This window comes from Pelecanus crispus, chromosome 10, assembly GCF_030463565.1.
Source record: "Pelecanus crispus isolate bPelCri1 chromosome 10, bPelCri1.pri, whole genome shotgun sequence".
NCBI classification, from domain to species: Eukaryota; Metazoa; Chordata; class Aves; order Pelecaniformes; family Pelecanidae; genus Pelecanus; species Pelecanus crispus.
In genome coordinates this window covers 8308554-8324349 of record NC_134652.1, presented here as the reverse complement: position 1 = coordinate 8324349, position 15796 = coordinate 8308554, and the positions used below count along the sequence as shown (strand labels likewise).

The window sequence follows — 15796 nt, the reverse complement described above, 5'->3', positions numbered from 1 at the left end:
CTTCAGAGGAAGCTGTTTATGTGATCCCAGCACTAATTAGGCTCATGAACTAACAAATCGTTTGCACAACTTGTGAAGGGGCCGATCACATCCATGGATTGTCTTTGGACTTAGGGAGGGAGGGGGGGCGACCGCCTTTTCCTTGCAGGAGGGAAACTTCTCCCAGCAACTTTTTTTTTTTTTTTTTTTTTTTTTTTGTGTGTGTGTGCGTGTGTGTGTGCGTGTGCGCGGTGCGTGTGTGTCTCCCTTTTGGGTACCGCTGGCTGCCGCTGCCTCCTTTTCCTCCAGCCCCTGTCTATTTATGTGTGTATCTATCCCTCCTCAAGTCACTCCCTGCTGCAAACTTCCCCGGATCGCCTCCCGCGCACCAGAGAGAGCCAGGCAGAGATTTGGTCGGGGACTCTCGCCGCGGCAGCATGTTTCAGCCCACACCCAAGCGGTGTTTCACCATCGAGTCGCTGGTGGCCAAAGACAGCCCCTTGCCCGCGTCTCGCTCCGAGGATCCTATCCGGCCGGCGGCGCTCAGCTATGCCAATTCCAGCCCGATGAACCCTTTTCTCAACAGCTTCCACTCCACTGGCAGGGGGGTCTACTCCAACCCGGACTTGGTCTTTGCAGAGGCCGTCTCCCACCCGCCCAACCCGGCCGTGCCGGTCCATCCCGTGCCCCCTCCCCACGCCCTGGCCGCCCACCCGCTGCCCGCTTCGCACTCCACGCACCCGCTCTTCGCCTCGCAGCAAAGGGACCCCTCCACCTTCTACCCCTGGCTAATACACCGCTACCGGTATCTGGGCCACAGGTTCCAAGGTACGTGCCAACTTTTCTTCTCCCTCCATCCGCCCCTCCATCCTCCGGCGGCCCCGGCCGCTCCCCGCGGCGCGGACACGGGGGGAGCCGCGGGCGGGCGCTGCCCGGCGCCGCGGGCTCGGCCGGGCCGGGCCGAGGGGGCTTGTGCCGGCCTCCCCCGCCGCCGAACTTGAGGAGCTGTCAGAGCCGAGCGGCTTGGGCTCGGCGGTGCTTCGCTTCTCTCCCCGGCTTGTTTTGGTTTCCCCGGGAGGAGGGGGGCAGGCAAGGCCGGCTGCGACTTCTGCGGCTTTCTCGCCCCGATTCAAAGCAAGGGGGGAAAAAAGGTGGATATTTTTGGTTCCGGTGGGTTAAAAGCTCCGGAGGAGCCCCCGAAGGAAGCCGCCCCGCAGAGCGAGGAATGGAGGGGTCGGGAGGTTTAGGCTCCCCCGGGAAGGCGGCGGGGCCGGGGCCGGGCTGCCGGGGCCGGGGGCAGCCGCCGCCCCAAATCCGGCCGCTCCCCTTGTTAGCGGGGACGGAGGAAAAATGAAACGAACCCCCGAGAAAGGAGAAAGGGGAAAAAAAAAAAAAAAAAGAAAAGAATCCCAGCGCCGGAGCAGCGCGGGGAGACGGGGCTGCGGAGGAGAGCCGGGGCTGGGGGCAGAGGGGGCGATCCCGTCCGTACGGGCAGGGAAAGGCTCCCAGCTGCCAAGCGATTAATAACCGGCTGAAGGAAAATAACCAAATCCAATGGCGCACAATCAATAAAATCCCCCTTGTTTAACCCTTTGCAACCGGCAGCGTCTTCTGCGAAGGGTGAGCCGATTTCTCCCGTAATGCGTCCAGCTCCTGCCTCTTTCGTTATAGACAAAAAAAAAAAAAAAAACAAACCAGCCTCCGCTCGGAGGGATCCATCTGCCTTCCCCCCCACCCCCCCGTTATTTTTATTTATTAATTCCGAACGAAAAGAAACCACCTGCAAAATCCATTTCCCCGGCCTTCTGCAGCCGAGCCGTTGCACCCGGGGTTGGAAAAGGAGTAGCTCCCTCCGAAGCCAGGCGGACAGAGACACAAAATGGATTATTACCCTCTCAGAATAAAATTACAGGTTTCGCTCACCAAATTATTTGTCGCAGTCATCAGGCGATTGGTAAAGAGCGGTAGATGAAAGGCGGAAATGTCCTGGTGTTGAGCCACAGCCTGATTTCAAACACACCCTCCTCCTGCAACGATTTGTAATGCGCTTACGGAGAGGGACCCTCCGTGCCTTCCCCACCTTGGAAGGACCCACCCGGGGAAGCGGCGCAGGGCCAACCCGGAGGGAGAGACCCACCAAAAAAGCCCCGGCGGACCCCCCCCCCCCCGCCCCGGCTCCGCAGCAGGCCGGCTGGGATGGCCGCCCCGGGGCCTCCCCGAAGTTTGTTTCTTGATTTCCCCGCCGGTTCCCGCCGCCGCCGGGGCAGCGGGCAGGGGCACGGCAGCCCCGGCTCCGGGGAGCACAGCGGCAAAACGCGGGGGAGCGGGAGGAGAAAGGCCCCGGCCGGAGTTCTGGGCGAGGGGAGCGGGGGGAGGCCGGGGGAGCGGGCTGCCGGCTCCCGGGGCGCGGCGGCCGGGAGGGCAGGCGGGGCTCGGCCGGGGCCGCACCGAGCGCCGGTGGCCGCGCCGGGAGCCTGCAAATAACAACCAAACAAACGAACGAACACGGGAAGGTGTGAGGCTGCCGGCGGGCGAGGGAAGGGGGGCAGCGGCGGGATGAAGCCGCAGACACCGCAGCCGGGCTCTGGCCATTTTTTTTGCTTGTTTTTTTTTTTCTTCCTCCCCCCCGTAGTGCTCTCTCGGTTGTGTTTTAGTATTAGAATTTCTCCCTGTCCTCTCCTTCCCCTGCCACTTATTTATCGAAGGAAAATTTATTTTTTTTTTTTTTTAAAAAAGGCGCTGAAAATAAAAAAGAAACTGTAGTGAGAATTGTCCTGCGGGTTATGGTAGGAGACAAAAATTGTTGCGCTAAAAAGTCCTCTCGAGTGCGTTTGGGGAAGGTGTTTTGCTCATCTCTTGCTTTACCCTGTCACCCAGGGAATGAAACCAGCCCGGAGAGCTTCCTATTGCACAATGCACTGGCCAGGAAACCCAAACGGATCCGTACAGCTTTCTCCCCATCCCAATTACTGAGACTGGAACATGCCTTTGAGAAGAACCATTACGTAGTAGGAGCAGAGAGAAAACAGCTGGCACACAGCCTCAGCCTCACGGAAACTCAGGTAAGGGGGAAGCAGGGGGTGGGCAGCGGGGAAAGCGAAAGTACGGGCATCTCCGTGGGAAAACCCACCCGGCCGGCCCGGAGATGTGGGCAAAAATAAGGGCAAATTCTGGGGGTGTTGAGGCCTCCAGACCCGAGCCGGCGGGGCGAAGCGAGGCGTCCCCCCTCGCCCGGGTGCTATCAAATCGCCTCCCGTTGGTCAGAGCCATCGCCCGTGGGGGGGGCGCGGGGCTCGGGGCAGGGGTTTGGGTCTCCCCGCAGAGCTCCGGCCGGAGCCCCGGCCCAGCGGGAAGGGGAGCGGCGAGATCTGCCATCTGCACATGAAAGGCGGTCCTGGCCATTTTTCTGCGGGACTGGGGTGACCCTCAGAAGTAGTTGAAGGTGAGGGGAGAAGCCCCCAAAACAAAAGGCGGGGGGGAGAACCCCCCCTTTGGACCCTACGGGAGAAACAGAGTTTCTCGGATGATTTTTCACTCGTTTCTAGCCTCGCGTCCGGCAGCGGGGATATGAGGAACCGGTTGAGGAGGGCGTAAAGATGAAAAATAAAAGCAGAGAAATTATTAACTACAAGGAATCCCCCTGCCCACCCCACCCCCCTCCCCTCCCGCTGGCTGGCTGCGGGCCAGCGCCGCACCGGAGACTATTTCGGCCGCCTGTCTGAAGGGACGATTAGGGACGGTGGTGCTCCGGTTGTCCCGGGGCGCGGGTCCCGGCGGGTACCGCGGCCGGACACCCGTGGGGCGGCGCGGAGCCGGCGGGGAGCGGCGGCGGGGGAGCGGGGCCGGGCGCGGGTTCCCCCCGACGGCGGGGACCCAGGGCCGGCGGGCCCCCTGCGAGGGCGTTTTTCACTCGGTTTTCTCCTCGCCGGAAGAAAGGCTGGGGTTTGCGGGGGTTGGTGGTGGCGGTGGTGGTTGTTGTTGTTGTTGTGTCGGGCTTTTGTTTTGCGCCCTTCCAGGAGACTCGTGGAGAGAGGGCTCCGGATGGGGATTGTCTCTGCTACAGTATGTGGCACTGTACTTCCAAAAAAAAAAAAAAAACAACAAAAAAACAAACCCAAAACCCAAACCCCAAACCCAACCCAAAATACCCAGCCACAGCCTAGTTCAAAGTTCCCAGTAAACACAGCGTTCTCTGGGCGGATTAAGTTGTAACACTTTTTTTTTTTTTTTTTAACTCCTTTTCGTGGGGGAAGCAATAAAGAGGTTGGAGCTTTTGTTTTAAAATGTCTCCCTAACAAAACAATAAAAAGGGATCGCAACTTTTATGAGGTTCTCCGAACAAGGGACCGGTCACAGGCTTATTTCCACTGGAAAGCTGTATTTAAGGTGGTCTTTGTGCTGCTTGATTCCGAAGCTGGTTGGGGTCTTTTGTCCGGGTGTCAAACCCCCAGTCCCCTACAAATGAGCTCCCTTTTGGGAGATCAGCGTGCAGAAATGAACCGTCCTCCCCTTCAATTAGCAAACTAAAAGCAAATTAAACTCACCCCTTGTTCCCCGCTCAGCTTTTTAATGGGGGACTTTTGGAGAATATGAAAATGCAGCAGAGATGTGTGTCCGGCCAGGCAGGTCTCTGTTCTGAAGAGGCAGCGAAGCGGGTTAAACCAGCTTATTAAAATGCTCCAGTTCCCTTTTCCCCCCTTGCTGGGGCCTTTATCAGGCACTTTCAGACAGAACCAGAGTTTAAACTGCTTAAAAAAAAAAAAAAAAAAATGTTTACCTTTGGCCGCTATAAGGAGTGTGGCCAGCCCTGGAGATAGTTCCCAGATCAATACTATCTGTAATTAAAGCACTGAAGTCAGCTGCCGGATGGCTCAGGCAGATTTATTCGGCGCTGCACAAGTTCAGAGGGGTATTTACGACGGCGCTTGCATGTTTCGCCTCACTGCGATCGCTCCCGGACGGCGCGTCCGGGGGAGACGCTGCGGGGAGCGCCGGAGGTTTTCCATTTCGGGCCTTTTCCTTGCATTTAATTCTCTTTCCCCAGAGGAAAAGCTCTCGCTCCGCCGCCCCCCCCGGCCCCATCCCGCCGCCCCGTTAGGAGGGACGAGGCCCTCGCTCTGCTTCGCCCCGCTCCCTGCTTTGCCCCGCCGCCCGGGCCCGGTACCGGCAGCCGCCCCGCTGGCTGCCCCGACGGGGGGGCGGCGTGCTGACAGCCCACCGCCGCGCAGCCACGCTTGCCTTTCCACGAGTGGGGTGCCCGGCGCGACTCGGCGGGCATTGCGCGGGGCTACTCGTGAGCGGAAAGTCCGCGCCCCCGCGCAAGCTGCGCGCACGGTGCCCCCCGGTGCGGCGCTGGCCGGCTGCGGGGAGCGGACCCGCGCACACGCACCGCGGCGGCTGCCCGCTCCTGCACGCGTGGGGCCTCGGGAGCTGCCTGGTGGCGTGGGGCAGCGTGGGGCAGCGTGGGGCAGCGTGGGGCAGCGTGGGGCAGCGTGGGGCAGCGTGCCTCTGCCTTTCGCGGGGAGGTTTAGGGGACACACGGACCCCGGCTCCGCTCGTCGCCCTCCAGGCAGGCAGGGCATGGTGCAGGCAGGGCATGGTGCAGGCAGGGCATGGTGCAGGCAGGCAATGGTGCAGGCAGGGCACGGGGCAGGCAGGGCATGGTGCAGGCAGGGAATGGAGCAGGCAGGGAACGGGGCAGGCAGGCAATGGTGCAGGCAGGCAATGGTGCAGGCAGGGCACGGGGCAGGCAGGGCATGGGGCAGGCAGGGAATGGGGCAGGCAGGGCATGGTGCAGGCAGGGCATGGTGCAGGCAGGGAATGGGGCAGGCAGGGCATGGAGCAGGCAGGGAATGGTGCAGGCAGGCAATGGTGCAGGCAGGGCACGGGGCAGGCAGGGCATGGGGCAGGCAGGGAATGGGGCAGGCAGGGCATGGTGCAGGCAGGGCATGGTGCAGGCAGGGAATGGGGCAGGCAGGGCATGGAGCAGGCAGGGAATGGTGCAGGCAGGCAATGGTGCAGGCAGGGCACGGGGCAGGCAGGGCATGGTGCAGGCAGGGAATGGTGCAGGCAGGGAATGGTGCAGGCAGGGCATGGAGCAGGCAGGGCATGGTGCAGGCAGGGGATGGTGCAGGCAGGGCATGCAGCAGGCAGGGAATGGGGCAGGCAGGGCATGGAGCAGGCAGGGAATGGTGCAGGCAGGCAATGGTGCAGGCAGGGCACGGGGCAGGCAGGGCATGGTGCAGGCAGGGGATGGTGCAGGCAGGGCATGGTGCAGGCAGGGCATGGAGCAGGCAGGGCATGGTGCAGGCAGGGCATGGTGCAGGCAGGGCATGGGGCAGGCAGGGAATGGGGCAGGCAGGGCACGGGGCAGGCAGGGCACGGAGCAGGCAGGCAATGGTGCAGGCAGGGAATGGTGCAGGCAGGGCATGGTGCAGGCAGGGCATGGCGTAGGCAGGGCACGGAGCAGGCAGGGCATGGTGCAGGCAGGGCATGGAGCAGGCAGGGAATGGTGCAGGCAGGGCATTGTGCAGGCAGGGCATGGCGTAGGCAGGGCACGGAGCAGGCAGGGCATGGTGCAGGCAGGGCATGCAGCAGACAGGGCATGGTGTAGGCAGGGCACGGAGCAGGCAGGGCATGGTGTAGGCAGGGCATGCAGCAGGCAGGGCATGGTGTAGGCAGGGCACGGAGCAGGCAGGGCATGGTGTAGGCAGGGCATGCAGCAGGCAGGGCATGGTGTAGGCAGGGGATGGTGCAGGCAGGGCACGGGGCAGGCAGGGCACGGAGCAGGCAGGGCACGGAGCAGGCAGGGCATGGGGCACACAGGGCATGCAGCAGGCAGGGCATGCAGCAGGCAGGGCACGGAGCGAGCGGAGCCCGGAGCCCCTGGGTACATCCAGGGCAGCGGGCTGCCAGCAGCACCGTCGTCCGGGCAGGCGTCGGACTAACGCCCGGTGCCTTTCCTCCCGCAGGTAAAAGTATGGTTTCAGAACAGACGGACAAAGTTCAAGCGGCAAAAGTTGGAAGAGGAAGGTTCAGACTCACAACAGAAGAAAAAAGGGACTCATCACATTAACCGGTGGAGAATCGCCACCAAACAAGCCAGCCCAGAGGAAATCGACGTCACGTCGGACGATTAAAAACTGGCACTTTTTGGACTTTTCAAAGCCAGGCACCCCACCAACAGAAAGTGTTAAAGGCTCACACCCCCCCCACCCCCCCCTCGGCGTGGCGGTGCGGGGAAGGGACACGGAGATCTTCATCAAAAATGCGATTCCCGCCTGGGAGGGCAGCTGGGAGCCAGCGAGGGCGAGACCGCGAGAGGTCCGGACTGTGGCACTGCCGGCACCGCTCTGGCAAGGGGGGATCTGTCAATCAAAGCCAAAACACCGGGACGAGGTGATTGACAGGTATTCCGTTTCTCGCAGTCCACTTTTAAAAGCATAACGTCAAAAAATTGAAAAAAACAAATCTTGGAAAAAAAAGTCTTATAAAGAAAAAAAAACCGAAACAAAAAAAACCCCAACCAAACCAGAAAAATTACCACCTTACAGGACATTTTGCACTTCACAGTTTTTTCCGTCTTTAAAAGAGAAATTTCCATAAGCAGCCAAACCCCACACCTGTTTCAGAAACTTGAATTGCATGTGAAAAGCCGTCTGGGCAAAAAAAAAAAAAAAAAAAAAAAAGAAAAAAAGAAAAAAAAAGAAAAAAACGGAAAAAAATTACCCCGGTTCCTAAAGACAGAAATGAATTGTAATTTTTTTCCCTTTAAGACAGGTTCTGTGTGCTTTTTAATTTTATTTTACGAGAAATGTGCAGTCTGTAAACATTTTATGATAACTTCTGGCGTCAAAGTGTTTGTGAAAGCTAAATGAAGTAGCAGTAACAAAGCATAGTGTTCCTTCCGGATGGACAAACACGGTGGGGCAGGGGAGGGACGGGAGGGAAAGGGGGGGAGGTTGGGGCTGGTCATAACTTTTGCTGCCAAAAAAAAAAAAAATCAAATCAAATTATTCCCCCCCCCCCTTGTATCCCCATTGCAAAACCAGATGATGATTATTTTTTAAGATTAATAAAGCGCAAACCCAGCGACCAGGTTTGGCGGTGGGGACACCTCCCAGGCTGGGAGGATCCAGAGAAAAGGGACTTAAAATCGCGGATTGATTTTTTTTTAATTTTTTTTTTTCTAATGGCCATTTTCATTGGGGCAATTTTCAAGCACTGACCTTATAATATTCCGAGATCATAAAGCTACTAAAAAAAAAAAGTGACAAGTGTTTCCTTCATGTCTTCTATACCAGAATGTAAATATTTTTGTGTTTTGTGTTTAATTTGTTAGAATTCTAACACACTATATACTTCCAAGAAGTATGTCATTGTCAATATTTTGTCAATAAAGATTTATCAATATGCCCTAAATTTTTAAGCAATATATTTTCCCCTTCCCTCCCCAAATTTCTCGGAAACCGGTAGTTTCCCGCCCGCACCTTGTTTTTAGCTGCTGAACCCCTGCGGTCGGAGCCTGCGCTCCCCCGGCCGCGCCGCGCATTCCTGCGGCCGTAGGCGCGTTTTCTTATTAATTCGCTGGCTGGTAAATAGACCTCTAAAAATAAGCCGCAGAGACCCACTCGCTGTAAATAAATACCTTTAAAAAAAAAAAAAAAAAAAGCAACAACAAACCCAGCCCCTTCCCTGGTTAGAAACTGAAGTGCCAACCGGCTCGGAATGGGAGGGTGAAACTGGTCCGCAGCCGCGCTCCGCTGAGAGGGAGAGGGGCTTTTCCTTGGCAAAACTATCAAAATATCTATTTTATTTAGCGGGAGAGGATTTTTTCTTTCCCCCCCCCCCCCCCCCCCCCCCTTGTCTTTCCAATTCCCCGCCAGGTCGTTGCGGTGCGGAGCGGGTCCTGGGCGGCCGGGACTGCGCCCCGGCTGCTGCTCTCCCCGCCGCCCTACGGGAGCGATCCTGGGCACGGGGTAAAGCTCTGACATTAAAAACGTGGAAGTGGGGGGGGGGGGGAAGGAAAAAAAAAGTTGCTCGGGGTCCTTGAGGAAACTAGCTGGTTTTCTGGGGGTACACAGTTGTTTTTTCATGCTTCATTTGCTCCTTAGCCTGATAGACTGCATTAATCAGTTTTATTTCCATTGATAAAGAAACCTCGTCTGCTCTGTTCGAGCTACAAAGAATCCTGCAAGCTTTTGTGAAAGTGCAAATCAGTTTAGGCAATTATCATACCAGGAATATGAAGGGGAAAGAGGAGGCATTGCCCAGTGGTCTCCTTTAATCTCTTAATCCGTGGATCCAGGGGGGCTAGTTGGACATAATTTAGGACAATCTGACTACCCTTTACACTGTGATAAGGCGAAGTTACAATGCATCGCGAAAATACGAGCTTTGTTAAACATCCTGCCTTGGAAAGTTAAGATTAGACATTCTGTGCACGTGTTGGCTCTATCGGGTACTATGTAAATTTCTTTCTTTTTTTTTTTTTTTTTTTTTTAAATCCGATCTTATGGTGGGGTTTTTTGGGTTTTGTTTTATTTTTTGTTTTTTTGGTTTTTTTTTTTAAACATCGCTCCTTATACAATCCGGTGACTTTCCATTCACTAGTGCTGCAAATATGAGAGAGGCCCAGGCAGGGTTAGGACGCATGTCGCAATGCAGTCCCTTCCGTTTAAACCTAGGCTAATTATTTAGTAGAGCTATTCCCAAGGTAAACTGGCGTCTCTTCCCCCCCTCCTCGAACAGCTGATGGTGCAGATCGTGAAAGCAAGCAGGGCGCACATTTCACCTCAACTCGCCCAAGTTGGCTTGCGCTCCACTTCAAACCCATGCAAATGGGCGAACATTAAACGGATAGCGGCTGAACAGCAGACTTGGGCCTTTCTAGAAATTGTTTCCCATCTTGATAAAAGGTTTATTTCTGCAGGAACCATATACTCGCGCCCCCCCCCCCCCCCTTTTTTTTTTTTTAAACCGTGAGGGAAGGAGAGGGAGAGAGGGGGAAAAAAATTAAGCGTCCTATGTAGCGTAACAGCAATAAAATCTTCAGAGAATGCCATTAGCTTTGAAAAAAAAAAACCCTAAAAGCTTTATTACAAACCAAGCTTTGAAAATAGGGGGGATTAGGAGTCTGAAAGGGTCCCCACAATGGTTAGAAGAAAAGGTTTCATGCTAATGAGGTTAATGCCCTTTGTATCTCAGGACTCCACAACTTCATTACTCCCTATCTCCGGCTGCACCAAGCGGCTCAGAACACTGCAATCCACTCCAGCTCTCCCTGCCTTGCCTAGAGAAGGATTTGATAGCAGCTCTGTTCAAACTAGATAATTATATCTTTTCAAGTCGGAATTAAGATAAAGAAAGTGAAGCAAAGGCGGCTAGCCTTGATCCACTGCAAACAAATTTGGCGCACTTTCTAGTCTCTCTCCCCCTGCCTCAATAGGCAGGACAGTCAGCTTATTAGACCCTCATTTGCTTTATTAATTCATCTATTTAAAGTGGCAGGATTAGAGAGCGGGAGAGAGAGGCAGAGTCTAATGTGGGACAGTGGATGCCAGGCAACGTGGAAATATAAATATTGGCGAGATGCTATCCGAGCGGGTGTTTAAAAATACATTTTATATTAAATAACTGAGAGGGGTGGGGGAGGGAGGGTGTATTTCGGGTGGCGGATTGCAGACTCGGGCGGATTTTTACTGCTCTTTCGAAGGAAATCTCGGGGCCGGCTGCCGGAGGCCCGCTGCCCGCCCGCAGGCCGGCCCGCCCCGCGCAAAGCCCGCTGCTCTCCGCGCCCCGCCGGGGATTTGCCCAGGAGGGCCCCCGGGCTGGGCAAGGGGGGCTGCGGGCCGAGCCCAGCCGCCCCCCCCCCCCAGCCCACCCCCCCGGGGCCGCCCCCCGGCCCTGCCCGCCGGCAGCGCGGAGCGGGGGCGGCCCGCGGGTGCGGAGCGGTGCGCGCTGCCCCGCGCAGGGGACCGGCTGCTTTTTGCGCCGTCTCCCTCCTCCATCCCTTCCCTCTCTCTGTCCCCAAGCGCGGCGCAGCCCCCCCGCCGCCGCCCCCCCCGCCCTTCCCGGGGACCGGCGGCTCCCGGCCGAGCCCCCCCGGCCCGGCGGCGAGGCGAGGGGCGGGGGGGCCGGATCCTGCCCTGGCCGCCCCTCTCCCGGCTCTGCTCCGCGCCCAGGATCTGGCCCCTCCGGCCTTGCGTTTTTAACCCTTTCCCTTCGAACAAAGCCGGCGGCTCCCAGCCCCTCCGCGGCCACTTCCCACCGGCTGCCACGCCGTGGGATTCGCACCCCCCACGCCGGCGCAAGCACGCACCCACGCACCCCCCTCTTTGCCGCTGGAGCCGGGTGAGGCCTTGGGAGCCCTCGCTTTCTTGTGTTCCAAACCGCTGCTTATGCACCCCCCCGCCCGCCCCCCTGGATGGATCGCGCTGTTACTTCGGAGGGCTCGGCGGAAATTAGCGGTTCCCCCCTAATTACCGCACGGCCTGTCTGCCCGCCTCCTAGGAAATAGGCAAAGCGGCTCCGGCCAGAGCGCATTCCCTGATAAACGGGATTCTCCCAGCCGCTGCTCCCGCGTCCACCAGCGGTCCGTCACCGCTCGGCGCTCATGCAGCCATTGATTTACTCCTCCAAAGGGTCCCGCTGCGAGGGGGACGCGGGAGTTTAGAGAACCTCCTGACCCCGAGCCGCAACCTCTCTCCTCGCCATCCCTTCTCCTGGTGGGACACTCTCGCAGCCGGGAAAGCCCTGGCCGTGGTCCACGCTTGAAAGCGAAAGGGCCATTAATCACCTTCCCTCGCTCGCTCTTAATCGGCCTTTTGCAATTAGCGCCTGTTGCAGGCGAAGCGAGCCGTCGGCGCTGAGCGAAGCCCGCCGGCAGCCCCCTCGCTCCCCTCTCCCCGGGGGGGGGGGGGGGGGGGGAAGCCGTGGCCCCCCCAGCCCCGTGGGTCCCCCACGCAAGGCGGGGGGCGGGCGGCTGCTGCGGGCACCGCTCCCCGCCGGGGCTCAGCCCGCCTGGCAGGTGGCTTCCCCGGCCCGGGAGCAGGCAAAGTAGGCTCTGCTTCCTCCTCCTCCTCCTCCTCCTCCTCCTCCTCCTCCTCCTCCTCCTCTCCCGGCCGTGGGGCCGCTCGGCCCTTCGGCCACGGGAGCCCCTTCTCCCCCGGCTGGAGCCCGGGATGCTGCGGGGGGCTCCGGGCCAGCATTTATAGACCCGCTCTCCATCGCCCACGGCTGGACCTGACGTCAGGAAGAACTTGATCTCGCCCGCTTTGCTCCTGCTTCTGAAACTGATCCTTGAAATGAGAGAACAGACTCTACACAATTCCCATGGCCTTGACATAAGGTACAGCGATAAATATACACCACTAATGAGCAATTACCATATAATCACCTTCCAATTAGCTCGCATAATGATGAATTAAACATTCTAGCCTGCTGGATTAGGTTTCTTACTTTGTATATTATTTACGAAGGCTAGCTTCTGCTGAGCACCAAATATCAAATTAGATAGGGAATTTTCAGTTGGGGGTAATTAAGCATTCAGTGCATGCCCGGAGTTTTTGTCACCAGCTCAGTAAAGTGTATTGGAAGGTGGTGTCCATCCTTTTCTCTCTTTCCTTTTTGATGTCTTTAAAACAAAGTCCACGCTTTTCCACCAACGCTCCGCACATCGCCTCCCCCGTGTTAATCCTTCTTCCTTCCCTAAGGCTGGACAGACAGGCAAACTGACCGAGATGGGTTTGGGGGTTTTTGTTTGTTTGTTTGTTTGTTTGTTTTTTCTTCTCCCTGGGACAGTTAAATAACGAGGAGCAGGCAGAGGTAGGAGCTGGGGGAAGCGAGGGAGCTCTCAGGCACACAGTCCTCCCGCCACATAGTTGCACCATCCCTGGGAGACGGGAGGAAACCCGGCCCGTTTTCCCGGACAGGTAGAAACGCCCTGGTGCTCCTCTCGGGGTGGTGGGCACCGGCCGGGAGAGGCGAGGACATCACCCCACACCCCCCCGCGATGCTCTCCGCACGGATCCGCTGACACCCTCCCGCGGGTGGCTCTTTTCGTTGCCATTCTGGGGAGGATGCTCCAAAAAAACATCGACTCCCGGCTGGGTTTGGTCCGGGGAGGGGGGTTGGGGGGGGGCGGTGAGGGAGGGAGGGGGAAGGCGTGGGACGCTGGGTGCCCATTGCCCCTGGAAGGGGAGGAGAGGAGAAGGAGCAGCCCCGCCAGAGGAGAGGAGTTTGGGAAGGGCTGGCAGGCGGAGGTCCTGGAGGGGATGGGGGCACGGCGGCCCCGGGCGGGGAGCGGGGCTCGCAGCCGCCATGTGGCAAGTAGGAACCCGGCTCGGAGCTGCCTGGCTTTTGTTGGTTTAAGCTGGACCCTTAATGTTTTCTTAATTAAGCGTTTGAGTGTGAGTAAACCTCCTCGAGGCGTTTACAACCTGGCTATAAAGTGGGAGCGGAGGATCTCCCTGCCTCCTGCCTTGCCTGAAAACATTCGTTGGGGGCTTGAAGGGGGGGCAGAAAGCCGCCCCACAGCCCCACCAGGAAACCACGGGCTCAGCCAGCCCCTTGCTTGGGATTACCTTCTCAAAAGTGGGCGTCTTTTCCTGGAAAGGAGGGGACAAACTGGTCGCCCCCTCTTTCCCTGCTCCTCTCTCCCCCGTCTGACACACGGAGCTCTGGAAAGTCTCAGCGATTCCCAGGCAGGAAAGGCGCAGCCCAAGAGAGCAGCGATGCTCGCCTTCACGGGCTTTTTTTTTTTTTTTTTTTCCCTATATAATTGTGTTTTCTATTTAAAAAGTTTTTTTTAAAAAAAAAAAGCAGGAGGAATCCAAAACAATTTCAGTCCCGGAGTGAAAGTGTTGACTGAATGAATGTTGGTGACCTGGCCCCAAACAAGCTCAGATAAGATGTGGAAACTCATCTGTCAAGTCCCGACCGGCTGGAAGCAGCAGCTGATCCAAGCCTCTACGTAGTAAAAAGTTGCCGAATTCCCGTGTTTCTGCGGGTTTCGCTCATAGCTGTATCACTGTTCGAACAACCTTTTTGTGGTTTTGCTGTGTTCGCAGAAAGCGCGAAGTCCTGACTTTCTCCGTCAGGCCGGAGAATAGAGCCACGGCTGTTGTTTTATCTTTAGATCGGCGAGCTGGTATCAGAGGCAGGGAGGAAAGCGCATTCTTGTGGGTTGCGAGAGTGAGATAGTCCCAGCTAAACTCTTCTCTGATCTTATTTGTAACCCACACCATCACGGCTGTTTTATTTGGCATATGTATGTCGAGAGGAGACGTTTGCCGTGACGGGATGTTTAGCATCCGAATATGATCATACAGCCTTTTTCGGAGGGTTGTCTCCCGTGTCACCCTCCGTGTCCCGGCAAACACGTTGCCTGTTTGAAGGGTGTGTAAGCCCGAGCCGTACCTGCTTCCCCGTGGGCTGGGAAATGCCAGCGCTCAGAGTCGTGAAAAAGGGACGAAAGAGGAAGACGGGCTTTGGAAGAGTACCGGCTGTTCAAATAAAACGTGAAAAGGTCCTTTCATAAGAATAACGTTATTTTATTTTAATTCCCGCGGAATGCAAAATAATAGGAAGCCAGATCCTCGCTAAAGCACTGACTAAAATCCATAAGGAGGAAAGAGAGAAAAAGAAAAAGAAATAAAGAGCAGAAGAATGAGAGAGATAGGGAAAAGAAGGAAGGAAGGAAGGAAAGAAGGAAGGAAGGAAAGAAGGAAGGAAAGAAGGAAGGAAAGAAGGAAGGAAGGAAAGAAAGAAAGGAAGGAAAAAGAAAGGAAGAGGAAGGAAGGAAGGAAGGAAGGAAGGAAGGAAGGAAAGGAGGGAGGGAGGGAGGGAGGGAAATGTCACGCGTGGAAGGAGAAGTCAAGGTCGCCGTGTGGGACTGAATGAAAGCCCCGCAGGGACCTTGTCACGGGGAGTATGGGGAAGGGTCGTGAGTTCAGCGTCGGACCGGCTGGGAAATTCACGCCAATTTGCCTTTGGGAGAGTCAAGGGCTTTCGGAAATCCGCTTTCTTTCCACCATTGTGGCAAAGTCCTGAGAGGTTGGGGTCGGTCTGTTCTGTCGGTTTTCCTTGGCAAATCAAGGCGACCCCCAAAAAACCCCGCTCGGCAAAGCGGGGAGTCCTGGCCGGGCGGCGGGAGCCGTTCCGCCTGCGCAGCGCCGAGCACCGGCGGCAGGCAGGGCAGGCACGACAGGCACGACAGGCAGGGCGGGTACGACAGGCACGACAGGCAGGGCGGGTACGACAGGCAGGGCAGGCAGGGCAGGCAGGATGGGCAGGGCGAGCAGGGCGGCCCCACGGCCGGGCGGGGGGGGGCTCTTTCCTGTCCCCGATGTGTGTTTCTCTCGCCCAGGGGCCCGATCCTGGGCTCGGGAGGGCAGGGCGGGGGGCTGCCCGGGGTGGGCAGCCGTGCCCCCCGCGGCGGGGACCACCCTCCCGCTGCCACCCCGCGCATCGCCATGGAAACGGCTGCAGCTGCAGATCAAAGTTTCCCGGCGGCTCAGCCCCGGGTGTCCCGATAGGGACCCGCCAGCCCCCCCCCCGCCGCCGCCCCGCAGCTGCCGGGAGAGGGGCGCAGCCCCCCGAAACGAGCCTCCCCGGCTTCGGCCGTCGGTGGGCAGAAGCGCAGCTTGGGGGCGGCTCTGCCGGGAAAAGCCTTTCGGCTGCCTGTTCCGCCCTGGGCAGGGAGGTGAAAGGCGGGCGGGGGGTGGTAGAAGACGGGCGGGGGGTGGCCCTGGGCTGGGCGGCAGCCGGGGGGGAGGGACGCGGGCCGCCAGCTCCCTGTCGCCCGCCGCCTTGCTGC

General features: G+C 57.8%; 1 protein-coding gene across 2 annotated transcripts; it reads left to right on the top strand.

Annotated features, from left to right (window-relative positions):
* Nucleotides 1–416: 416 nt before the first annotated feature.
* EMX2 (empty spiracles homeobox 2) lies at nt 417–7118 on the top strand. Of its 2 annotated transcripts, XM_075717821.1 has the most exons (3): nt 417–807; nt 2857–3041; nt 6951–7118. In XM_075717821.1, exons 1-3 carry the CDS (start codon nt 417–419, stop codon nt 7116–7118), a joined length of 744 nt encoding a protein of 247 aa, XP_075573936.1. The 2 variants fall into 2 exon arrangements, with proteins under 2 accessions (XP_075573936.1, XP_075573937.1); XM_075717822.1 differs by lacking the exon at nt 2857–3041 and having other exon boundaries at nt 6951–7054.
* Nucleotides 7119–15796: the final 8678 nt, after the last annotated feature.

Bases quoted from the DNA above. Each gene is read 5' to 3' on its own strand.
- EMX2 (XM_075717821.1), top strand. From the start codon at position 417: ATGTTTCAGCCCACACCCAAGCGGTGTTTCACCATCGAGTCGCTGGTG. The intron at 808-2,856 runs GTACGTGCCAAC...CCTGTCACCCAG, and splicing joins TCTGGGCCACAGGTTCCAAG to GGAATGAAACCAGCCCGGAG. The intron at 3,042-6,950 runs GTAAGGGGGAAG...TTCCTCCCGCAG, and splicing joins TCAGCCTCACGGAAACTCAG to GTAAAAGTATGGTTTCAGAA.